The following is a 26,813-nucleotide window of genomic DNA, read 5'->3' as shown; positions in this document are numbered from 1 at the left end:
TATAACTTTCACCCCTTTTATTAGAAGAGATTTTTTTTGGCCACAGTCATTTGAAAGTGAGTGTAATGTTTTTTCTCATCAGAAGAGAAAAATTTGACTCATTTAGTGACTCTTAATTCTGGCCAAATCAATCAGTCAATTTAAATCTACAACTCAATGCAGAATTTACTGCTTTTTAATTTTGGTGAATACAAAATTTTGTGTCCGAAGCATCGTTTAGATGTTATGAGCCAAAAACTGAAAAATGCTTAAAAATTCGCAATTTTCAAGTGTTTAGCTCACAACAGAAAACGTCTCCAACTCCTATAATTCCTAACCGAGATGACTCAAGTGAAATAAAATCATTTCCAGTTTTCTGAGAATTAGTTCAAGGCACAGTGTTTTTTCAGTCTAATTTAGGCTTTTAGTCTACTTCAGTATAATTTCTTAATCTATTAAAACTAGGTTATTTAGTCTACTCCAGCACATTTTTTTGTAAGAGAATTGGTAACTTATCATTTTGCTTGTTACCACTAATGATAACTTTATGAGGAGTAATGTAAATAGCAGCATAAATGCCTGAAGAAAGTTGTGAACTGACTGATATATTTTTAATATACTAATTTTTTAAGAAATCTGACTAAATCTTCTAAGTATGAAGTTTGTTTATTTTTATAGTATAATTTGAAGACATTTGCTGAATTTTGAAAGTGTTTACATCTTTGAAAATTACTCATGGAAAATAAAGTTGCAATTCGCAACAATGATACATAAATTATGTTAAAAAGCTGTAATACTTTTATCAGATAAAAGCAAGTTAAAATAAATTTAATACTTTTGATATACAATCATACATATAATAAAAATTGCATAGAATCCAACTTTCTCAATCATTTGTACTACATTATCTTTTTTCATGGAGTCTCTTTAGGCAAATGCTTGAACTAAGGTAGCTGCATTTCATTTTGAAATTACGTTCTCAAAGAGCATTAAGCTTTGTTGACATTAATTACTTGTATTGAGTGATCTGAAATTGATATTGCTGTTATAAATAAGTGAACAAAACAGAATATTCCATCGCTTTACTTTTTTTCTCTCAATGTGAGATGAAAACATAGTCACAAAAATCATACCAAAACAATCACAGTACTTTTTCTTTCTAAATACAGCTCAGTGGAATACACTAAGTAAAAAATGTAAGACTTATTAAAACGTACATAAAAAAAGATACATGAAAAATGGTATCTTGTAAAATAATTGAGTTTAGTATGTAAAAATATACAATGCAATTAATTTGACTAATTGAAATCTAATTAAAGTTCGATTAGAGTTTTGCTTTCTCAGGTTTCAATAGTGGGCAAGGAATATGTATGTATGGAGGCACTAAAGGATACAACGGAGAGGAATTCTTGAATTCGTTAACATTTTCGATTTTGATTGGTCGCTGTGGAGAAAAAGAATTTTTAGAATTAGCATTTGTTATACAAACTGTTACACGGGAAATAAAATTTATTAAAGAACGCAGAAGTTACCCTGAATCCAGGAGGAGGGGGAATCAAGCCATCATTTGTTGGATCCAAGTCAGGCACACAAGGAAATTCTCCATCGATGTAATCATTTGCAGATTTACAATTCGTTGATAATATATGAACAGATAACTTTTTGCGTTTTGGTGCATCACAAGAAACTAGCTCCTAAATGTTAAAAAAAGAATTTATTTTCCGTAATCACAGTGAAAATATATTGAGATTTGAATAACATATATTAACAAAACTAGCAGTTATGTTAACAAAAATATTCTTCATACATATTTTAATCACATACTTACTCCTTAGATTACAATTCCACAAAATTAAACATAACTGAAGAAGAATTAGTAGGTTGCCAATTATATTTAAAGGTATACAGTACAGGTCAAAAAAGTGGGATAAGTTCAAAAAAAATTTTTTACAGTGTTATTAGAAACAATTTTAACTTTTGAGTCAAATAATTTAAGTGACAATTTCACATTTTTAGAAGTACTGTAAATACAAGGAACTACAGATATAATTAACTATGTTTCAAAAATTCTGAAGTTTCATCACATTTGAGTGTGATGTCCTATATGTACCAGCTTTACTTTAGGAAGTCTCTACTTAAAGATTTTGCTTCATTTGATTCAGATTTTGCAGATAATTCTAGCAGTAACAGCTGTAATTTTAGTATCCTGTAACAAGAATCTTAATAAGAACACTTAAGGCTAAACACTTCTCCAATATGGAAAACAATTCAATACCTTGGAGAACAGTGCATCAAAGTTCTTAAAGAAATGAAAAAATCATAAGAGTGCTGAAGCCTCGTAAGTCTAGATAGCCTTATTCTAAATCAAATTTTCTTTCTTTTTTGAAAACACACAGATGTTTTCCTAGTTATATGATCTTCCTTGACTGGCCAAGCCAAATACTAAACTTCATAATGAGAAGATATGGGCTGAGCTGGAGAAGATCCCTTTTTCCTTCATCCAAATCATCTTGACTTTACGTCATGCAGGTGCCAAGCTGTTACCTAGGTGTCAGCTCTTATGCTTTTCCGAGAGGATTTTCTTTTTATGTTTAAATTGGTAGAAAAATTTGATTTTAAATTATGTCCTGATTTATTTGACCACTATTACACATAAATCATTTAACATGTATATAGAAGGTCTGATACTCATTTGATTCAAACTTCAGATGTGGATGAATTTTAAAAAATTTCTACTTGTATTAAACCAGAGCAATTTTATTTTACTACTTCTAAGAAAAATCTTCCTTAAAAATACAATTGTAGTCAGCTATACCGTTATTGATGCCAAGAGGTTTGTCACCAAATAGTTATATGTAATTATTTGTAGTCTTTGCTAATTAGTAAACTTTTAAAAAACATCAATTTGTTATTAAAAATCAGACATTGTATGACAATAATAACATTCTTTCATCCCATATTGTGCATTCTGGTTTCCTTTAAATTTAATATCTTCAGAGAAGGATAATTAAGAAAAGGTCGAATCTGTGGATTCACTGATAAAAAAAATCCTGCACCTTATCACAAGTTATACACCCTACTTCTTTTCGGCATATTTATGCAAACAGGTAGAAAATATTATGCTCTCATTGAAATTTAGCTTATTTCTATATGTCATAACTTCAAAATAAATAAACTATACACAGAAAGCCATAGTCAAATTCCACCTGCATTACTATAGTATCCCTATGAAAAACTTCTTTAAAAACTGAATTACATTTAAAAATGTAACTTACATTAAAAATGCAAATGTAAAAAAAAAGAAATTTATGAACGATGTTTTGAGCTAAAATGATGATTATTTAGTCTTTGAGATGCTTAAGTCTAAAAATAATAAAATATCCTTATAACTTACAATTAAATATGATTAGAATTAGTAACGTCAACCAAGTTGTTCATAAAAATGTCACTCATTTATTATCTCTATTTTATAATATAGTTTCATAGCAAATAAAGATTCTTCTGTATCTACCAATAATCTGGAATGTTGGGATCATCAAGTATCCTGAATGTCCGAATTTCTCGTTTTTATGGATCACTAAAAACGATTCAATACAGCTTAATATCCCTACTTTATTGAATAAATAGAAAAATAGCCGATTTATTATTCTAATTAAAATTAATATTTTCACTTCACTCTATTGACTTTATTATATTGATATAGTAAAACACAGCAATGTATTTTTCTTATTATTTCCCTACAATCTTCTATTTACTGATATTTCCTCCTCCTAAATAGAAGCAAAAAAGGAAATAATTTGTGTCATCTGATTTTGTTTACGAGATACAGTGTGTGAAAAAAGTATAGGGACAATATTTAATTGCATGAAAATATGCTTTATTTTCATTTCACCTAAATGAAATTTCGTTATGTTTGACTTCTGTTACATAATTTTGTAATAACACTTAAAGCGCATGGAAAAAAAATTTGGCTTAACAATACGGATATAATAAAACATGGATTTTAAAAATATTTACACTAAAGAATAATGGAGAAAAAAAGCATAAGAAGATGTTCAAAAATACTTAACATTTTTTTCAATAATAAAAAAAAAAAAAAAATTTCAATCACTTGAATAAGTCGTAAGGTCCCGGATCATAAAGGATATTTTTAAAAGTCCGAAGAAATTTTTTCTCAAGAGTCTTTGATAGGAGTCATCAAAGATAAAATCCTGTGCGCATTGATATTGAGTAGCATTTTTATAAACTTCTCGGCTCCTTGAGGATTAAATTAAGATCGAGACTCCTCACCGGCCAATCAAATAAATCTACAGAATTAGCTTTAAACCGAAGTTTTGCGCTCTTATAAATGTGTATGGAAGCTTTATCCTGGCAAAAGTGTAGAGCTCTGAAGTAATCTATGGCACTTCAGGTTTCTCCTAACATGTCAACATATCTATTCAAATTTATTTTACTGTTGATAAATACTAGTGGAGTGGATTCATATGCCGCAAAAACACTCCAAACCATCACTATGCCACCACCATATTGATGTTTGGAAAACACTTCTTTGGTCTTCTGCAAACCATACCAAAAGTAACAAATACCATCAAGTCTATCAAGGTTGAACTTCTATTTGTCAGAAAAATTACATCAGTTCATTTTTGACTGAGAGAAATGAATTTTTTGGCACAGTCAACTCTTCTTTTCTTATGATGATTGGACGTGATACTAATTTTCCACAAAAAAGAAGAGGATGTTTATTTAAAACATTTTGAACAGTCCTTGATGAACATGGTAAATTCAAATTTTATCAAACTTCATTTGCAGTTTCTTTTTCCGTCAAAAATTATTCTTACAATCATTATTTGTTTGTCAACGAGTGCAAATTTTGGATCTCCCAGTTCGTTTTCTTATGCCATTCATACTAGGAGTTTTGGAGAATTATAAACTACCATTTCAGATCGCTTCCTTTTTTAAATATCTCAAACATTTAATCTGCATTTTAAAAAAGCATAAATTTTCCATCATTCAGAGCCAGAAAAATGAGTTTCTTTGGGCATCATTGAAAAGTCTCAAAGAAAGTTTGATAAGTACAAAATTTCTTTCACAAACCACTCCTTTAACCTGGGGTTGTCATTTTCTGTTTCTAAATATGCAAATCTTTCAATAATTATGGAAGAAAAAACAATGTCCTTATACTTTTTTTCAATATCATTTGGATTTAAAAATTTGAAATGTAAATTCAAACAAAATTATATATGGAAATTTTAATTAGTTCAGGCAAGCAGTAACTTTACTTCTATTTTTACTTAAAAAATTGTCCACGATTCCATAAACAAGACTTCTAAAATCAGCGATTTTTTGCATTTCGTTCTATTTTTTTTGCACACTGTTGAAAAATAAAGGGTCAAAATATCTCTATTCTATCCCGCAATCAATATGGCAGAGACTGGTTTGAGAAGAATTTTTCTTGTTTTGCGCAGCCCTATTCTACCCGCGATTAAGTCATTCCAATGGCAGTCATCAAGAATTGAACAGACAGCATTAATTTTTCTACCAGGCTGAGAGTGATGTTTTACAACATTTAGCACCAATATGCATACTACCACTTTTAAGTTTCATCAAGTGATTTTACGCATAAGCTCTCGGCGTCTCTTGTTAAATGATGGTTTAATTAGAGTATGTTTAATCCGAAGTTCAGCAATTTTTTTTAACAAAAATAAAAAACACTTTAAATAAAAACTTATTTTCAGTGATGTTCAAACAAATTTTGTCAGATTTAGGTGGTGACAAAAGGTTTGGAACTAGTTACTTGGGTCAGTAATTTGCTCACAGAAAGTTTTTCAATTGAGATTTTAGGTTCATTTCATTCTAAAGTTTGCCGCTCCTTTATGTTTGATTGAACAGGGAGAAAAAGAATCCCACAACTTTCCATCTACTCAGGTTTGAGGATGACTCAGTCATTCTAATTAAAATGACAGGAAAAGCGAGCTAAGTTTTTCCTGGTTTTCTGGAAACAGGATAAAAGGTTTAATACTGTACCATTAACTATATTCTTACTAAATTATTAAATAGCCTATTTCAGCACTTTTAGTATTCTAATTAAAAATTCATATTTCCACTTCACATTTTTTACTTTATTACATAAAAAAGCTAAGTCATGTATTTTTTAAAACTCTTCCACAGTTTGTTCCCTGTTAAGCATGTATAAGATATTTCCTCCTCATAAATCAAAGCCCTCTACACCTTTTCCTGTAATTAGCTTCAAGGATGACTGGAATTTTCGTATCTTGAATCAATCATTCTAGTTCAGAATGGTAGGAAAACCAAACAAAATATTTCCCAATTTTCTTTCTTTTCGTTCTTTTTTTGGCTTTTTTGGATACAGGATAAATAATTCAGTGTTGTATTAGACTCTACGTTCAAAAAAGCTTAGTTCAGCTCTTATTGAATTACAAATTCAATATTAATTCTAAAATCATGCTCTTGCTGATTATAAACATATACTTTTCCTATTTAATCCTGAACAAAAATTGTTATTACCATGCAAATCAAAAGACAAATTTATTACATGACAAATAAGATTCATATGCATAAGCTCTTGGCCTGACTTGTTTAATCGTGGTTTAATTAGAATACTTTTCATCTGGAGAAAAAGCTTTTTTTTAAAAAAGAAACATTTAAATATTTTATAAAATAAAAACTTCTAATAAATACAGAGATTTTCAAACAAATTTTGTCAGAATTAGGTGGCAAAAAAAGGGTTGAAACTAGTTAAACAAATCAATAATTCAAATCAATTTTATCATATCAGGCAACAAAAGAAGGAAAACTATATACCTTGAAAAATAAAATCAATTCATCTTTGGTAATTGTAGCAAGAACAGCAACTTCTAGTGGATCTAAGGAAAATAAATAGTTAGTGAAAAATATAAACATTCTAAGATTTAAAAAGTCTTAAAAATTGAAACCAGACATGTCACTTTTTAGAAATACCCATCTGGAGCAGTAATCATGATCGACACTGATAAACAAACCATAACATGAAACAATACTCCATTCTTTAAGTTATTGATAGTTTTAAAATTGAATGCATATATTTAAATATTTCTTGCATTTAAAGAAACATTAAAAAATTTACTATTAAAAAATTTACTCACGAAAATAAGACAAAGAACAAAGGTTTGCAAGATGATTTTAATTGTAATTAATATTATTAAATTGCAAGCAAATTATAACTGACTGAAATTAATATAAAAAGAACAAGATTAATAGTATCATACCTTTGAGTTGATCAATTTAATTTTGCACAAATTCAGTCTTACGAAATGTGGTAGAATGCTTGCAAAAAAGAGCAAATACAATTGTGTTAAAGGATTCTCAAAATTTTTCCTAAATTTCATCAAAGCTTCATATTCATGAATTTCTTTTGCACAAAAAACATGTTCAAATCTTCCCACTGCTGTAGGACTCTATTACTTTTTCCATTGATAACCACCTTATTACTCTATACTTTAATAATTTTATGACAATTTACAATTTTATGAAGCTTTACTTCACAATGTTGTTGACAAAGCTTTAAAGAATTTAACCGTTTTGAACTTTTCTTCAACTAATAATAAATATCAATTAGAAAGTCTTCAAAAGGAAAATTTAGCTCCCTAGCTCAGTGTTATACAGACAAATGAATCAAATGGTATGTACAACCACTGAAGAACATCTTAGGAGTATTTTCATCTATATACTTAACACAGCAGAATGAAATGCAGTTTTCCTATGGAATTCCATAATTTCAGAAACTTGAAGATGTTTTCAACTGTGACTTCCTTAGTAAACTTTGGAAGTAACAGCATTATAGTCACTGCTCTTTCAATCGTAGAATCCAAATATATCAATAGGAAATATTTTTTAAATGTCTCTTTTATTACTCCTATCAGTAGCGACTGTAAACTTGGTTGTTTTTAACATTATCACAAATTTTTCATTGGTAGATTTCAAGAAACTCTCAATTCCATTTGTTTTAATTTTTACAGAGCCATATTTTGCTGCAATTTTATAGTCTAGAATCATTTTGAAGAATAAAGGACCAGCATGGTCCAAAGCAAAGGGATAATTATGATCGATTAAAAAACTTGTAAATAAAACAAACCTCTGCTTGCACTTGCGTTTTATAAATAGTGATTTTTGTTAATTTTAATTAGAAAAATTAAAATTCAGAACATGAATGGGACAAGGCCTCTTAACTGTTTGGGTTTGAATGTTTATGTTAGCCTCATAACTAAGGTGATCGCCAAAGCAAGGAAAGAGGCTCAACCACTTTTAACAAGCTCTGCTCTGTGCATGTTTGAGAAAAGGAAAACCTCTTTGCATATTTCAGAACCAGTGTTTCTTTATATTCAAAGCAATGATGAATTAGCATTATGAGGAAAATATTTACATTTTGGTCTTAAGATTGGTTACCTCACTAAAAGAAAATTTAGCTACTTACCTACCTCACAAAAAGAAAATTTAGTTACTTAGCTACCTCACAAAGAAAATTTGACTAGTTGTTCATTTTCCAAATAAAATACAAATTCGACTGGAACATGTAATTTTATTTATTTTACTGGAGATATTTTAGAGAATCCAGAGTAGTCTGCAAAACTAATTATTACCTCTCTCAAAATGATACTGCTTCGTTGATATTTCCATCCAATACTTTGTGTTTTGAATGCTTAACTTTTTTGGTTTTTCTAAACGTAATAAAGACAGGGAATCCATATGGTTTTTATATTCCTCTTCAGTTAGCTCTAGAAGATATTTCTGAAATGAATCAATAACAATCAAATCAAACGTAACAGCAATTAAAAATAAGACAAGCAATTACAATATTCTATTATGAATTATAACAAGGCATAGTTAAAATAATCATGACTTTAAAACCAAGAAACTAAATCCTCTTTCATCACTCAACCATCATTGGAACTTCAATCATAAGTTTGAACTATCTACAACTGAAACCATTCAACATTGTTCGTTACAGATTGAACTAGATTTCTGAAATCATTCTATATTTAAAAGTTTGTTAATGAATCAATAATTGGGAAAATTGATCTTTACGGCATCCAATTTTTTTCCAAATGTAGAAAAATAAATATTCTTTTAACTTTTACAATCCCTTCACCCCACCACACACACATTTTTCTGTCATCTCCTAAAAGTTGGTAGCTAGCTTGTTTTCTTCACCCAGCTGAACAATTTTTTTTTCTGTTGTTAATGTATTGTTAGTTTCAAATCTCTGTATTTCTCACCACTTTTCCATTTGTGCTTTAATACTGAGAACAGTGCTTCATTATAAAACTAAATCATGTCTGTTTTATGTAATTTTATTCGAACCATTTTACATTGTTTTAATAGTTATGTGCAACAAAGTTTACCTGGTTCTATTTAGATTAGATTTATAAATTACTTAAGTTAAATAGTCATTTCTAATAAAATCTTAATCGCATTTATTTCAAATTTTAATATTTTGCTCTTTATTTTTGAAAAGCTGAAATTATTGGAACTTTTAATTCTATTAAAAGTTCCAATAATTACTCTGTAAATTCTATAAAAAAAGAAGCAGTAAACAGTGATATGCACATACACATCTGGGGAAAAAACTTACCACGATATGTAAATGAGAATTCTGGCAAAGGAAAAAGGGATTGCTGGTAAGGGAGGAATAAGTATCTCGTTAATGGAATTTTGTGAAGATTTTGAAATTTAAATTTTAGATATTCTGAACTCAACAAAAATCTTGTCATAGGAGAAGTCCATGAATCAATGGTCTTTATATTTGCGGAAAAAATCACATACAGTGGTACTTACTTAAGTGAATCAAATTATTTTGTACACAATTAGAAAACTCTTTTATCCAAAGATTATTTAAGCAAAATATAATTCTTTTACATTTTTTTTTTTCATAATGGGGAGAAACATTTTGAGTGGTAAGGCATTCTGGCTCAGCCAAACAAAAGAAATCAAATATCAGCGGTCGAAATGAAACTGCTTACAACTCCTTTCTGCTCTATAGAGGAAGTCATGGTTATCAAGGAAACGGCGTACCTGCCAAAGCTCCACCCATTTTCTTCTGAATATCATGTTCTCACGAGGCTACTGCAGGGGGGAAAAGTTTGTTCCGAGTCCGACTATCTTTCGAGCGGCTTGGGTTTCTTTAATAGGACTCATCAAAAATTTAAGTTCTTGGAACATGGTCGGAAACTTTAAAAATTGGGAGAAAACAGCGAATTTTCGCTTTTTCAAGGAAATCTTTCATCCCTGTTTCATATGCTATGAACCGACGATACTGCAAAATGAATTGTAAAAACAATGAATAGAACAGCGAGAAAGCCACACTTTTTGCATAATTTGCAGCGAAAATCGGCATCGTAAAGATAAAAAAATCTCATTTTGGAAAAGGGAAAAATTAAGCACTTTTCAAAAAACCAAATGAAAATAGCACCTTTAAAAGCTTTTAAAAAACGAAAATAAGCATCTTTAAGTGCTTTTTAAAAATGCTATGCACCCCAAGAGCCTGTCAAATAGTTCTTGAAATTAAAAATTTAAAATAATGACCTATTTTTATTACACAGAAACTAGTATTAGCAAAATTTCACTTAAATTTCAAATTTTGTTATCAAGAATATGGTTAAAATTATGTATTAAAATAAGCTTTGGTAAAACAAATTTTATAGTTGTAAGCAAAAAGTTTTCCATTCACTTTTAAATGTTCTGTCAGTAAATAAGGCAAAATATGTAAAAAGTAAAATTAATATTATGTAAACCCTTAATTTTTAGATTGCTCTTCTAAACTATTCAGACCAAATTCTTCAGGTTTACACACCTTCTTTATCCCATATTTTAATGGTCTAACAAAATTATGTTCATTAAAAAAGTAGATTTTTGTATCTGAGGTTGCAAGTTAAGGTATCAATTGAGGTAACTAATTAGAACGTTAAAATTATCCCATTGAATCATTATCATTGCATTTAAGTGCGCAATAATTTGATCACTAGATCAAAAATTATTAAGATGGCTCTATTTTAATTTTGTGCACCGTTTATACATGTGCAAACATATGCATATACAACCTATACATTAATATAGGTAAGGTTTATAAATTAGCGAGGACATATTGAAAATATTAAACGATAATATTAGTTAAAATTGCGGACCAGCTCTTATTCTTATGATATATGGTGTTCAAAAATATTTATGCATTTAACATTATACTAATTACTTAAATTTTCATAGGGAATAATTCATTTAGAGGCAAGGTAAAAATAACATGTTTTTAACAATCTGTTTAGTATTTCTTTACAAATTTGAAATTTTTTTAATTCAAAGTATCTGTTTTTCGTACATTAAAATCAGAATTTGTAATTGCACTTTTTAGTTGAATAACATAGTGCAAATTTGGAAATTGCAAGTATGGATAAAGAAATATCCAGTTATGTTAAAGCCTTTTAGTATTGACACTGAGTAAAACTAACACTGAAAAAGAATAACAGTAAAACAAGGTTATTTCATGACTACACTATAAATCTCAGTCTCCAAGAGAAATCTAACTCACTTTTTAAGGTACCATAAAAAAAAACATTAAAAAAAACAAATATTTACTTCAAAATACTGAATAAAAGACTCTATTTTTCCATCGATAAAAGATGGTGACTTTTCAGATTGAACTAGAATTCTTAGCCCTTGTGCTCCATTAGAACGCCTTGTGCCACTGCATACGATATAGCCTTAAAAGAGAAGAAAAAGGTTAAAAGCAATGATGATAAATTTGATGGGTAAACTTAGAAAATTAGAAGCTGTAGGTATACCTAACTGCTCTTGAGTGCGTAGAAAATTGTAACATGGCTCAGCAACAACGGAAACTAATAGTTCCAAAAGCATATTGTTTCTTGTTTCTTGAACACCACACTGATAGTATGTTTCAACCGCCGAGCTATTGTGAACTTCATTTTTTACTTCATATACTAAGTGAACTCCTAAAAAAATTACAAGATAATAATTTCTCAATAAAAATTGGTTAATTAGTTTAAGATAATTAGACAAAAAACAGAACATATATTAAAAATATATTTTTAAGAATATTTTTTTGAAAATATATTTTTTTTAAACATACTTACAATAGAAAATTGTGCCAGGAATAAAGTCAATGCTTAATATAATATACAGTTTAAACAAAGACAAAAGTTATAAAGTGCATCATAAGACTATATCATAAGTGCAAAAAAGGTTATAAATATTTATTCTATTATAAGGTTATAAATATTCATTCTATTACTTATTATAAATATTACAACCCTATAATATATTATAAGGTTAGAATTTTGTGGCAGGATCAGGATTCGGGGTAGATGAGTAAGAAATTTCTTGAGAACGCAAATACAAAAAAATTTACGATATGTGCACAGAAAGACATGGACATGGTACAAATAATAAATAAACGCAGAAAAAAGCTGACAAAAAAATTTTCCTTTCATTTTATACAATATTAATACTTTTATTCCAATGAATTCAATTTTAGTGTGACAAAAAAAAAATTCATCTTGAATAAATTTTGATCTAAGATTTTCACAAACAAGGATTTAATCTTAATAGTACAAGCGGGTGACATCAAATTTGCTAATTTATTAGCGCAGAAGACGCAAATGTCACGTTGGGAGGCACAGGGAACCCCCAAACATGTGCCCCTCCCAATAATTTTTCAAAACTGCAGAATTTTTTTATTATTATTTTAGAACCTTAAAAACCCCAACAGCAATTGTTTAATTTAAAAGTATAAAAGCCTTTAAAAAAAACAAATATTTTCGACAGTTTATATTTAATTTAATGAAATAATTTTATGACAGTTATTTTTACGTAAACGCTATTTAAAAAACCTGTTATAGACATATTTTTTAAATTTGTTACAATTTGAACTCAAGGAGTTCAATAAAACAGAAGTTCTGCTTGTAGTTAGGAGATGTTTAGCTTAGTTTTAATGATTCTTCATCAACACTTTTAAATAATGTTAAAAGTTTTTTAGTATTCTAATTTACTAGAATGAAGCCCCCATTGTTGCCTTTCGATCATCTGTTTTTTGTTTTTTTTAAAAGCTGACTTTTTTTTTTAAAAAAAAGAGATCATTTGTTAATGAACACATTGTTTATACATTAAATGCAAAAAAATGATTGATTACTTGGCTTTGAAAAATATTCAACTATACTTGAAAAAAAAAAAACTTTTAACTTAAGAGTATAGAACGTGTGACACAACAAGAAGAAATAAGTGTTATGTAATTTTGATTGTTAAATATATATAACAATAACCTACATTACAATACAGTTTAAATTGGAAATGGTTTTTATTTAAAGTCAAATTTGAGTTGATGAAATGTAGATCTCAAGAAACATAAATAAGTTGGGTTTTTTTTCCACAATGCGTAAATAGTCATTATTTATGTATATTTTGGCAAAAGAGTATTTAAAATTGCAACAACATTCAAGCAAATTTGAATTTCAAAAAATTTTCATTTAATTCATAGTCGAAAATTAACCTTTCAACACATCAAATTTCAAATCTGTATTCCGATTGTGTGCGTTTCTACACTTTCTAATTTGACAGTTGATAATTATTGAACTAAATAACTGAATTCATTTTTTATTGTATCCAACTATTTGAACACTTTTTATATATCTTTGTAACTAAAATTTTTTACCCCTTGAAGTTCTTTGGCAGGAAAACTAAATGTAATGTAAAACAGATAAAATCACAATAAAAGCACTTAAAACAATTTTTTAAAAAACTTGCATTAAGTTCATAATCAAAAATGGACTTTCTATCTAGAAAATCAAATTTAAACCCTGTAGTTTAATTCCCGCAGCCTGGAGAGTAACCTGCATGTTTTGTTTTTTTTTACTTTAAGTTTAGGGGTTTATAATTCTCTAACTAACCATATTTTTTTTTATTTCATGGAAATCCTTTTACAATTTTCAGCAAACATCTTCATGATTTCAAGTTAACAAACAAAACTGAGGCGACTCTCACAAATTTTTGATATCGAAATTGTTTTTTTTTTCATAACAGCAAACCATTTTAACCCATTTTAAACTCATAGTTTATATTCTGATTTGTTCAAAGTATAAATGCTTATGTAACATTTGAGAGATTTTTTTAAATATTTCTATAATTATTAACCAATAAAATCTTTTTCATACAAAATATTTTTTTTACTATTTAATTTGAGATAAGTTCAGTTAAATTTTTTTACACATTTCATTCAAATGTGCTCTAAACAATTTCACTTCATTATCTAACAATTTTCGAAAATTTAGCACGAATTTAGGAAATTAGATTACAAAAATGTCTAACAATATTAAAAATTACCAGATTATTGCAGATAGTGAAAAAATATTATTCGTTATATTTTATATATATACTGCAAAAACGAAAAATAACTGCCGAGGAAATAGTCGGAAAATTATGTGGATTAACGATTGAATATTCGTGAACCAAGCATGTCAAAAAACTAGTTATCAAATTCAAAACTTGGGTGTCTTATAACATCCTATTAAAAAAATCGTAGAAACCAGCAAAAAAAGATTGAAAAATGATACGTATTTAACACAGATATGTTACGAAATGATCAGGTGAAAGTCGGGTACATTAATTTGAAACTCGTGTTTCCTAACAATCATCTAATTATATGCCGGTATTTCATATATATATATACATAGATAATTATAGATATAAAACTATCTCCTTATAAAAAAAGTCTAGTGCCCTCCCCCTGAAAAAATTTCTTTCACGCTACTCTATGGCAGATATTTTAATGTACAAAATCAGACACAAAAACATACTTTCTTAGAATAAACATGCCTTTTTTTATGGATTTGGATTGCGGCTACCCCAAAATATAGGAGGTAGTCGCAATTCGGGAAACATCAATTGAGAAATTGGAAAATAAATAAAATACACTGTTATATTAAAAAAAATAAAACATTTCAGTGTTTATTTTCAACAAGAGTAAGAAAAAAAAGTTAGTATAAGAATACTGTATTTTTCTTTTAAACCTTACCAAGTTTTAATGCAAATTTTTGCTGGAATCTAGTAAATAAAAGTACAATAAACAGTCAGGAAAATATAGCACTATTTTCACTAACTAACAAAAAATATTGAACAGTAAAAGAATACATTAAGCAAATAAAAATAATAAAAAGTGCTAAAAAAGAGGAAACATTAGTTTTAGTTGATAGAAATTAATTTAAGAATTATAGTTTAAAAACATTAGTTTACATTTACACATAAAACATTTTTTATAAATAAATGATTACTTACCGTCAAGTAGTTGTATTTCACGATCTCTAAGTAACTCCCCAGGCATTACATATTTAGATCCCATTTTCAATTGCAATCCATTTTCAACAATGCTCATTAAATCAATAGCTTTCTAAAAATGTTTTTAAATTTAAAAACAATTGTCCTTTTACTAGATTACTATCCAATAAACATATTATAATATAACTTAATGCCAAAGTTACTTAGCACATTAAATAAAAGAGAACAATACACCTCTAATTTAAAGCATTTTTGGAAATAATATAATTGATTTCAAGTATGATCCCATGCAGAAATCTCCAATTAACGGCCTGCATATGAAAACCAGTGTGTCATTTTTGGTTTTGATTGTGTGTAAATCTTACAAAATTTTAAAATCCACACACATTATTGCATGCTACTAGCTATGCAATTCCTTCACTTAAAATTCAAAGTAAAATCTTCAAAATTCAATATATAAAAACTAATTTTGCCATCTTTAATGTAAGTACATTAAACCAACCATAAATATTAAGGTAAAAAATTACTTAGTTGTTAATTTTCAACCTAAGGTAGAAAATTAACTTAAATTAAAATTAATTAGACTAACTTAGATTAAAACTAACTTTATTTTAACCTAAGGTAGAAAATTAACAACTCCCAATGGGTATAAAAATAAAACACTTCAGGTAAATATGAGGTAAAATTAACTCATATAACAACCTCAGAAAATAAATCTCATTTCAACCTCAGCAAATTTACTTCATTTCTACCTCAAAAACTCAGTTTTTTTTTTTTTTGTAAATGTTGGGTTTTAATCCTTTTGCAATTTTTTCTAATGTAATTTTTATAACAAATTATTTCTTTTAGCTTCTGAGAGAGTGAATATAATTATACTTATTAACCTTGACTTTTGCAGCTTGTATTTGCTACGTCAATGTTTAGTGCATTTTTAATGTCTTCAAGTGTATTTAGAGGCTGGTATTATTTTGCAATAGGATATTTGAAAAAGAGATTCCAGTGCTTCCTATTGGAGTGTTGTTGTTCATGATAAAAAAAAGTATAAAATATCAGGTTGTTTATATGGGATTTACTACATAGCTTTTATTTGGAAAAATTCTTTGCTGAATCATTTAATTTCCTAGCTTAGAATTTGAGGCGGTGGAGAATTTAGCACATCCTTGACAATTTGCAGGGTGTTTCAGGCCACAATTACAGCAGTGTGGCCTTTCTTTCTTAGTTTTAGTACATGCGGAAGCCAAATGGAATTTTCACACTCAACGACTGTGGGTGGTAGTTCACATACAGTGGCTAAATAGTAGAATCCTTGGCACCTATGACATTGAGGCAAGCCTGGCCTGTTCTTACAGTTCCTTGACATGCATACTATTCAACATAGTCAGGCTGCATATTTCTTTTAAAATTTCCTTTTTTTTAAGTAAGATTAGGTACATGCTAAGTTCTGATATTTTGCCCCTGTATCTCTTTGTCATTCGTTTAACTTCCAACAACAGAAAATTCTTCAGTAGCTAAGAGCCCAAGTATATCCTCAGGCTCATAAATCTTCGGAATTTGCTTACTTATGAGTCTTGTGTGCCTATCTTAAGAAAACAGATAAGTGTAAAAAGGAATTCTGTTATTTTGTACATAATATAAAATGGCCTGACTTGAATTGTCAGTTTTGGGTTTCACTATCATTCTGTTATTACTATTTTTAAAATCGAATTCAGTGATATTTATTTGATTCATAATTTTTTGAACATTTTATAATCAAAGTTTTCATCTTTAGTGTATTGTTGGGTTCTTTGCAAACTTTTTGGGCACAGAGAACTCATTCTCACTGAAATGAATTTCATTATAGGTATCTTTGATTTTATTTCCTTTAGTCAGTTGTTCATCTCTAGTGGTGGAACTTTTACTCGCATTTTCTTTCCCCTTTTTAGGTGAAGCTTTTCTCGTTCACTTAGATTTATTGATGATTTGTTTTTCTTGCTCTACTATGATATAATCATTGTTTTCTATGTCTCAGTTTTCAATTTCTAGGGAATTAAAGATGTTTTTCACATGAATTTCTTTTTCCCTCACAATATTTTCCTTTTCCATTTATGATTGTAGGAAAAGGCAGTTTGTAGTTTTTTGCATTCCTCCTAACATTCCTGACACGACTTCAGTTGTTACCTGCCCTGGCTTTTCTATTTTTATGTACTTCATGACTCAGTTTATTTGTATCATCTACTAGTTTCGTTATCTATTTAAGAAGCTTCGATATATAGCCATGCTTCACTAGAATGGTGATTTAGATGTCTTTATCTTCTATCTTGGGTACAACTAATAGTTTGATACTATTGATGAATTCTCTCAATATCTCATTCGAGTGATCTTCATGCTTAACTTCTATCATTTCTTGGTCTCCTGACCCATACAAATTTGGCAGTCATCCCCACAACCACCGCAAGAGACTTCAGCAGTTCCGATCTCTGCAATATTGGCGTCATCCTTATTTTTCCGGACTTTCAGCTAAACAACCTGGATGCCCGACAACCTACAGAGACCTGTTTTCATGAACATTGGATTTTGCGGTAGAACTCTAATGATGATAATCTTGTAAACTCACGATGCCTAGAGTTTTTGAGGAGAGCCTCTTCCTTTCATGAGTGGTGTCCCAGTGGCGATGAGCCCAAGGGTAACTGAGGCACCCTTTTATAGCCATTTTCTTTTTTCTTGAAAAAGAAAATTCTTCAAAAGAATTTTTCAAAAAGTTCCAACCACCTCTCAAAAAAATTTCTCTATATATATTTATTCATCAACAGTGATGTCATCCTTATGACCAATGATCATTCAGCTCCATGACATCAACTGGTGAATTTCTGTGTATGACAATACCTCTTTGAAAATCGCCATTCTACATGGTATTCTTGCCACATGGATATTTGAAACATTAATGCTTCACAAAATAATTTAAATAAAATTTAAAATAAATTGTGAAAAGAATTTTACTAAAAAAAATTATCAGTCTTCCCAAAGAATCAGCATTCCAAAACAAAAACATGGTGCAATATGCAGAATAATATAAAATTAAATGTTTGCTAAAATCCATGACAGAATGGTTAATTACATTGAATAATTTAAAATTATAAAATATCCAAAGTGAATTAATAACATGAAAGAGTAAAAATTTGAAAATTATATAATGTAATAAAAGAATGACTAAGATTATGTTTAATATAGATTGGCTATCAAATTAATCCCTAGGTGTGTGAATTCTTAGGAATTAATCCAAAAGCAATCTTTAATATAAATTACATTTAAACCCTAATCTTTAAGAAAAAAAATTAAATCAAACATTAGTGCTCTTCAAATTATATACTATATTTAAGGTAAATAATTATATTTTCTTGAATGTTATTAACAGACAATTAATCTTAACAGTTTTATATTTTACTAACTTAACAAAAATGATAATTACAAATCCTGAGACACATTACATGTAAATCATACAAAATAATAATAAAAAACAGACTAAAAATGATAAGCATAACGAAATTGAACACTATAATTACATGTGTGATATGAAACTGAAAATTTACAATGATTGTCCTACCGTAAAGATGTCACTAGTTCCTTAGCAACGTTTGTACCCATTTCTAAATAATAACGTGTTGGTTTGATAAGCTGGATAGTGAGAAACAAGATAATTAAAATGCCTCAAAAAATACTTCAAAAAGTCTCAATACCACACAAAATGAACAGGGATAATTAAAGATCAGGGTTTGGAAATGATTAATAATTAAGGGGTTTACTAGAGAAGTTGGCCTTTTGGGACTTAGTGAAAGAGTAAAATAAAATTTAAAGAATAAAAAATTTTAAAAACATTAAATGAACAGCTGAAAAGAAACCGATTTGATTAGAACTTTATAAATCAACAAAATGATCTTAGATCATAATCCAACAACCAACCAAGTTATGATGAATATCGCATAAAAAGCTTAAATAAATCATTAATACAACGGTGCAGATGGTAGGTTCATCAAATGTTCCATAGCTAAAATAAATTTCACATTTTAACTGCTAAAAATATGTTTATTTCATTCAGGATGGATGGCTATGGAGCAAATCAAAGCTACTAAGATGTTACAAAATATTTAGAACAATTCTCTTCTAAATATTTCTGTCACCAATAGTTTTGAGTTAAATTTTTCTAATATTCTGATTTAAAAAAAAGCTTATTGTGTACTTGTATTTTTGTTTTCTAAATTATCAACAATTTTAATAATTCCTTAAAACATATAACATATATTATACATATAAAAACATATATTATACATATAAATTACATATATATTTGGTGCAAAGTTTTTTTATTATTTTAATAATTAAAAGCAGAGGGATACATTTCCTCTTACCTGCTTTGAAATATTGCCATAAAGTAAAGCTTCAATATGAACTCTTCCTAACAGACCAGGAACCATCAACTTTACTTTGTCAATAGTAATATCTAAAAATGAAAGGTTAAAAAATGTACAACAAGAACATTTTATAGCATCTATGAATTTTTCAATAAGTCAAAAAAAGGAAGTTTGGCCAGTCATATAATTATTATTGGGTTTTGATAAACAGTTTGAAATTCAGCAAACAGGAAAAAATAGAAGCATTTGAGGATGCAAATATTTTGTGCATCCTTAAATTTCACATACCATCTAAGCAATTGAGAAGTTCCTCATTGCTCCATATTTTCTCAGAAATAATGAGTGATGTATAAAACATTGCATGTTGGTGAGGTTGCTGCGCATCAAAATTTTTAAGCTCTCTTCTTAACTAAATAAAAAATTAATTATCAGTTTTTATGATACACTAATATTATTAACTTACATATACAGGGTACATAGCCAGATTTTTCATAAAAAAAACAAACCTTTTAAGTACTTTTTAAGCACTGAAAAAATATTTTTAATGACTTTCCAAAAAAAAAATCATAACTAGGATCCGTGCAGTAACCAAAAAAAATTTTTCTATCCTTTTAAAGTTCTTAAGAAAATCAATAAAAGTCAAAAACATTTTCAGAACCTTTATTACATAATCATGATAAAATAACTAGTTTCTGATAAATATTGCAGAGAAAATTATAAAAATCATGAATTTCTTTAAATTTAGGATGACAATCGATACAGCAAAGAAAAAATCTCTTCTTAAAAGATAAAAAAATTGAGCACTTTTTACAAACACCAAATAAAAAAGCACCATTAAGGGCTTTTAAAAAATGCAAATAAAAAATAAGCACCTTTAAGCACTTTTTTAAAACGCTACGCAGCCTGATATACAGTAAAAGACTTCTATAGCACAAACCTTGAAAGATGAAGCTTTGCATTTTATAGAATTCTAAGTTATATAGATCATTTTAAAATTCATGAAACCTATCTACTAAACATTGAAATATATATATATATATATATATATATATGGAATGGATCGATAAGAATGCTTTAAAAAAGTTTTTAAATACAAATATTTAAAAACACAAAAATTAGCACTTAAGTGAATCCAGCAAATTTATCTATTTTGGTTTGTCATTGACATTTTCTGGTTAATGCAGTGTATGGAGAATTGCAATTTAAAGAATTACGTTACATGGATATTTTACTCAACATGTTTTAAATAAAATTATGAAAAATAACACAAATAAATTGCCAACATGCTTTGAAGAAAACTCAAATTCAGATCATATAAATGAAGAAGTTTTGAATTTAGTACTTTTTTTTCTATTTAAAAATGAAACTTTCATTTTCAACAAGTATGATTATAAGGACTGAATTATACACTAATACATAAAAACCTGATATTTTTATGTAAAAAAATTGAAGGTCAACTAATACAATGGATTAATTTTTAAACTAAAAAACATTATATGTTGTTTGACTGTTTCTCACTCAGTCTTTCAAATGTAGGCAATAGAAAAATCACTATATTTATTGCTTAGTTATGTACAATTAGGGCATGTAGCATAATTTTAGCAAAAATTAAGCATCTTTCAAGCACTTTTCAAGCACTCAAAAAATATTTTTAAGCACTTGAAAAATATCCTAATTAGGCAGGGTTGGCAAGTTTTTGACAATTATCGGATTTTTACCGTCATGACAAAAAAAAAAACTTTTTGACAATTGTTGAAAACACAAAATTTTGGTGTAGGGAAAATTATTAGCCATTATAAATATGAAGTATTTTTAAATTAACATACATGTAAAATTATAAAAGCTTCATCAATTACGTTCTTATTACAACATATAACTCTTTTTGTTTTGAATACTACTGACAAAAACCCAAATTTTGGTGTAGAAAATATTAAATAATTAAATGAAAATTATTGAAAATTAAAATACAAACAAAATTTATCTTCAATCATCTTATTCTTTATATGTAAAATCAGTTTTAATTTACTTTCATTTTAAGTACTCTTTTCCCCGAAGCAAGCAATTACAAAAAAAATAATTTTGAAGCCCTCTGTACTGCAAGTTCATTTTTCAGTTTTGTATGAATATGAACAGAATTTGAAACTGTTCTTTCGATTGATGCACAGGCGTATAGACTAGAATGTTGACATACTAAAACTTATATAACAAAATAAAATAACATATAATTAGGAAATTTGTTCTAATAACTGTCCAAATTATAGATAGTAAATTAATTAAACCCTTGAATTGATTGAATTAAAAAATTATTCACTCATTTAAACAAACATTCATATTTTTTGTAAATTATAATTAGTTTATTTATCAGGGAATATATTATAGTCACAATTTATTGAAAATATTCATGAACATAGAAGCAGTAGTGTAGAAAATTCTCAGTTTCTAATATTTCCTCAAAACAAAGTTTTTTATTTATTTATTTAAATTTCCTCAAAAATATTAATGTTTTTCTTTCTTTTTCTTTAAGTACAATAACTTTTTCTTAATATTTTTTCGGAAATTAAAGTTTATACAAGAAAATAAATTTGCTTGATTTTACACAATTCTTGAATAAATTAGCGATAATTAAAAATTATTAGAAATGAAAATATACTGAAATAGTAATAATTTATTAAATTAAAGGTCTCACTTATAAATTTTAAGAACTCAAACTACCAAATTCACAAATTGATAATTAATTTTTTGAAACAAAGAAAAATTTTGCAAAGTAACACATTTTTTAGCAATAAAAAATTTTGTAGGAACTTATTTAGACCAAAACTTTTTCTATAGCTGCCTGAATTTACCCATAAAACTTTGTTTGCATGATTAGACACATTCTGCTTACCTGCATATATATGTAATAATGACAAACATTAAGAATATATAAAACAAATTATAAGTTGAGATCATTCAATTATCGGTGACCTCTTCAGTTCAACTTAATCAAAAGAATCTGCCTAAATTGTAACATAAAATAATTAAATTCATATTTGATTTGATAATAATTAACAACTCATAGTTATTGTTTTTAATATGTTAAGAGTGGTATGTTTTTAGAAAAATCAATTGATAATTTTAATGATTTTGGCTATATGTTTTATAAATGATACATGACATAAATTTTAATTATAGTAGTATATAATGAAAGTACGTGCATGATTTAATATCTAATAAAATGTCCCCAATATTAATACAGAAACTCGTCCCAGGTTTTTGACAGTTATAGACAATTTTCGATAGCTATTTGACGTCAAAATCCCAACCCTGTAATTAGCATATGAGCACTCATAAAAATTTCTTTTCCTTCCTATTGTTGAAAGTTCTTCATAAATGCATTAACAAAATGCAAAATAATTTCTAAAGACTTTACATGATCATGATAAAATAACTAGTTTCTTTCAAAGAATTCTTTTACATTAGCCACCTTCGAAACAATTTATACACGATTTTAAATATATTCAATATTTAGTAACTCATTCCATTTTTAAATTAATAACTACTTTATTTAATATGTAAATTTTTTTTAATTCAAAATAATTATAACTAATTTAATTATCATTTGAAAATATTCTCGAGGTGTATTTTTTAGATTTAAATAAAAGTTATTTATAAAAAGGATGTTCAACAAAACATTAACAAAATTAATATTATTGATAATACTGAATTGATAATACTGAATTAATAAAAATATGTAAAGAATTAAGCAAACTATGAAAGCTCAAATAAATTCATATTACAAATTTTAATTAGTAAATGACCTCTAACAATATTTATTATTATTTGTTACTTTAATGAAATGGTTAAAAAAATTAAATAATTTTGAAATACGATGTAAATATAATGAGTATTGAAGCTAAACATTTTTGTCAAAAGTAAATCATTATATGGTCCCTACACTAATATCAAACAAATTTGAGGTAATTTAATTTTTTATTTCAATTGTTTTAAATAAAATCATTAACAGATGAATTGAAGTTTTTTGGAATGACAAATCTGAATTTTTCTACATAACTAATCATAATATTTTTTGCTCCATTTAAAATATTGAAAGCATCCCTCTTCATACTTTTTTAAACTCTTGCCTCTAAATATTATTGAGCTATCTCATAAAACCACTTAAGAGCACTGAAAATTTTAAAAATAATAACTAATAAAAAGTAATGAGTAAAAAAAGTAATTATATGTTTACAAAAATTTTATGCAATTGGTGTACGGTCCCTAAGATAAAAATATTATGCTTAAAATTTTCAATTATATCTTAAATTTAATGATTAAAAGGGTGATGGAAATTTTGAGGTGATGAAGCTTTGGGATTCTTGACTGCTCTGGGGACCTACATGAAAAGACAGATTTAGTGAATGATCCTCAAATCAAGTTCAAACATTATGGTACTGATCTATAAATAGAATATCTCGAGAAGGCCATTAGCCTGAGACAAAGACGATGGCACTTCACCAACGATGAAATTAAAAAGAAAACTTTCTATCTCTATTATGGAAAAAGATTTAACAATGATTAGTTAGTCTCCGCAAACAGCGAAAATTCGAGAGATTTTTCGGCTCAATTTCAGACGGCTAAAAATGAAGCCTGAAATTGATAATATTTTAAATACAGTAGACTTGCAAATGAGATTGCAAGAATCCTTTCCTACCGAATCCAGCTCAGAATAAACACATGTGGATCTGCAAGAATTTCATCAAGCATGTTTTCATACGCTATGAACCGTTTGCATGCCAAAATAGATTAGGGTTGTATGAATAGTGAAAACGTTGAATAGAAAAATTTGAACATCTTTAAATTGGTTGGCATGATTCGTGGCGAAAACCAACATGGTAAAGAAATAATATCTCAATTTGGAAAAGGGAGAATTAAGCATTTTTTAAAAACACCCAATGAAAAAAGCACCTTTAAGCACTGTTCAAAAATGCTGCGCACCCTCACAATACATGATTCTCAAAAAGACAGATATATGACTTTTTTTTATAAATGAATTTTTACAAGTTAATAGTTACCCCGTATACAAGTTAACTTTATAAGAAATTTAGAAACAGTAGAATTTCCGTGAGAAAGTAACAAACATTTCTAATATGACAATTTAAGAAAATTATGCATGTAATTTTCATGTGATGTAGTCACGGCTATACTAAAAGGGGGGTGGCAGACACGCTTGTTGTAAAAATTTGTATAAAGAATATCAGAATTAGAAAAAAATAAGTGGATATGGCCAGAAAAACGATTTAAAAAAATACATACAACTGAATCATCCAGAACCAAACACATCAAAAAGTAACAACTCAAATTCAAAATTCATATGTCATAATAAGATATTTAAAAATCGGAGTTTGAAGAACCATGTAAAAGGGAAGAAAAATTAAATAACAGCCAAAAACCTATCATTCAACGATGTGAAGTAGTGATGGAATCATCATGAATGGAACGTGTCAGAAAATCATAACTCAAATTTGAAATTCTCACATCATAATAGCATTGTATTAAAAATATATCAGAATTTGAAATTCTCACATCATAATAGCATTGTATTAAAAATATATCAGAATTTAAAAAATCATATGAAAAAGTCTACAAAAATAGTAAATGACTTGTGAAACAACAATAATCAAAAGATGTGAAATTACGGAGCTTCACAAATTAAACGCCTCAAGAAGTGATAACTCAAATTTGAAATTCGAGGGTATAACAAGACATTTAAAATATCACAATTTGAAAAGTCATGTGTTAATCAACTGCCAAAAATCTGATAGTGATTGAATAATCTTGAATAGGAGGCATCAATAAATAATTACTCAAATTCAAAATTTGCATGTCTTAATCACACTGTATAAAAAATATTGCAATTTGAAAACTCAAAGGGGCTGAAAAGATAGTAAACAATTTGCATGAAACTATCATCAAAAAACGGGAAATCATGACCAAATTGTCATGAACTTAACACTTTAAAAAAGTGATAGTTAAAATTCGAAATTTGCATGGCATAATAACGTATTAAATACACCGGAATTTGATAAACTGCAGGGAACTGAGAAGACTGAAAAAATATGAAATATGAGTGGTGTTTGAGGCTAGCTTCTAACATCCNTGTCAACCTACAAATTCATAAATATGAAATATGAGTGGTGTTTGAGGCTAGCTTCTAACATCCAGTAAGCCAGTTTTAGTAATATTTAATAAAGTGGAAGGTCCAGAAACAACACCTTTCATCCTTGTTGAATTAGTTGAATTGCAAAACCAAGATTCTAATAACAACTTTGAAAATTTCAATGCAGACTTTAAATAGCATATAACATAGAATTTAACAGTAATTATTTGAAATGAAATACAATTGAATTTTGTTGCTCAAGCTTGCCTGTAACAATAAAGATCCCAAGCAGGAATAAAAGATTTAAAAACATTTACTAAAATAAAAAATAAAAAAATAAAAAATAAAAAAAATAAAAAAAATCATACATCACAAAGATACTCTCATATTTTTTTTATAAACCTGACATTACAAGCGCAACTCAATAATAGATGAATATCATTCAAAACAAAACAATTTTCAGCAAAAAACTGAGCTATTTATATAATAATAATTCATATATTAATTATTAATATATTAAGTGAAACTTGCCCTTTCTTTCAAAATATCAAAACGCTTTTGATCAAAATTCAAATCCGTCAATTTATCCATAACTTTTTGAAGAAGAATATGCTGTTTATCAGTATATCCCTTGATATTTAGCTACAAAAGAAAATAGATAAAATTATACTAAGGGAAAAAAAACATATATAACAAGTTTTAGGGAAACATAGCTACTACTAAAGGAAAGATTCATTAAAATTTACCAAGAAATAATACAAATTTCTTGCAAATCAGACACAAGAAATTCTAGGAATTTAATAGTCAATAAAATAGAAAAATTATATTACACTATTTACTGTAATATTTATAATTTATGTAATCATTAATTGGACTTAATATAAAATGTTTGGGTTCATAATTTTGAACAATAATAGATATATAATTCATTTTAAATAGTGGTGACATATTATTTGACTACTAAAAATATAAAGTTATGAATA

The 26,813-nt window shown here is 27.6% G+C and overlaps 1 protein-coding gene across 6 annotated transcripts in view; it reads right to left on the bottom strand.

Moving 5' to 3' along the window:
• Window positions 1–1,046: 1,046 nt before the first annotated feature.
• Window positions 1,047–26,813, bottom strand: part of LOC107436385 (Insulin degrading metalloproteinase) — a 79,357-nt gene continuing 53,590 nt past the window's right edge. For all 6 annotated transcript variants that reach the window (XM_071187736.1, XM_016048083.4, XM_071187737.1 and 3 more), the window contains exons 19-28: window positions 26,362–26,472; window positions 19,983–20,103; window positions 19,692–19,783; window positions 15,310–15,421; window positions 11,808–11,975; window positions 11,602–11,726; window positions 8,616–8,763; window positions 6,802–6,863; window positions 1,512–1,673; window positions 1,047–1,423 (exon numbers count right to left, since the gene is read on the bottom strand). In XM_071187736.1, the coding sequence (XP_071043837.1) occupies window positions 1,304–1,423; window positions 1,512–1,673; window positions 6,802–6,863; window positions 8,616–8,763; window positions 11,602–11,726; window positions 11,808–11,975; window positions 15,310–15,421; window positions 19,692–19,783; window positions 19,983–20,103; window positions 26,362–26,472 (1,221 nt within the window). In that variant the 3' untranslated portion in view covers window positions 1,047–1,303. The remainder of the gene's footprint in view (window positions 1,424–1,511; window positions 1,674–6,801; window positions 6,864–8,615; window positions 8,764–11,601; window positions 11,727–11,807; window positions 11,976–15,309; window positions 15,422–19,691; window positions 19,784–19,982; window positions 20,104–26,361; window positions 26,473–26,813) is intronic.

Source organism: Parasteatoda tepidariorum, chromosome X1, assembly GCF_043381705.1.
Source record: "Parasteatoda tepidariorum isolate YZ-2023 chromosome X1, CAS_Ptep_4.0, whole genome shotgun sequence".
In the NCBI taxonomy this organism is placed as follows: Eukaryota; Metazoa; Arthropoda; class Arachnida; order Araneae; family Theridiidae; genus Parasteatoda; species Parasteatoda tepidariorum.
This window is presented reverse-complemented; position numbering and strand designations above follow the sequence as displayed.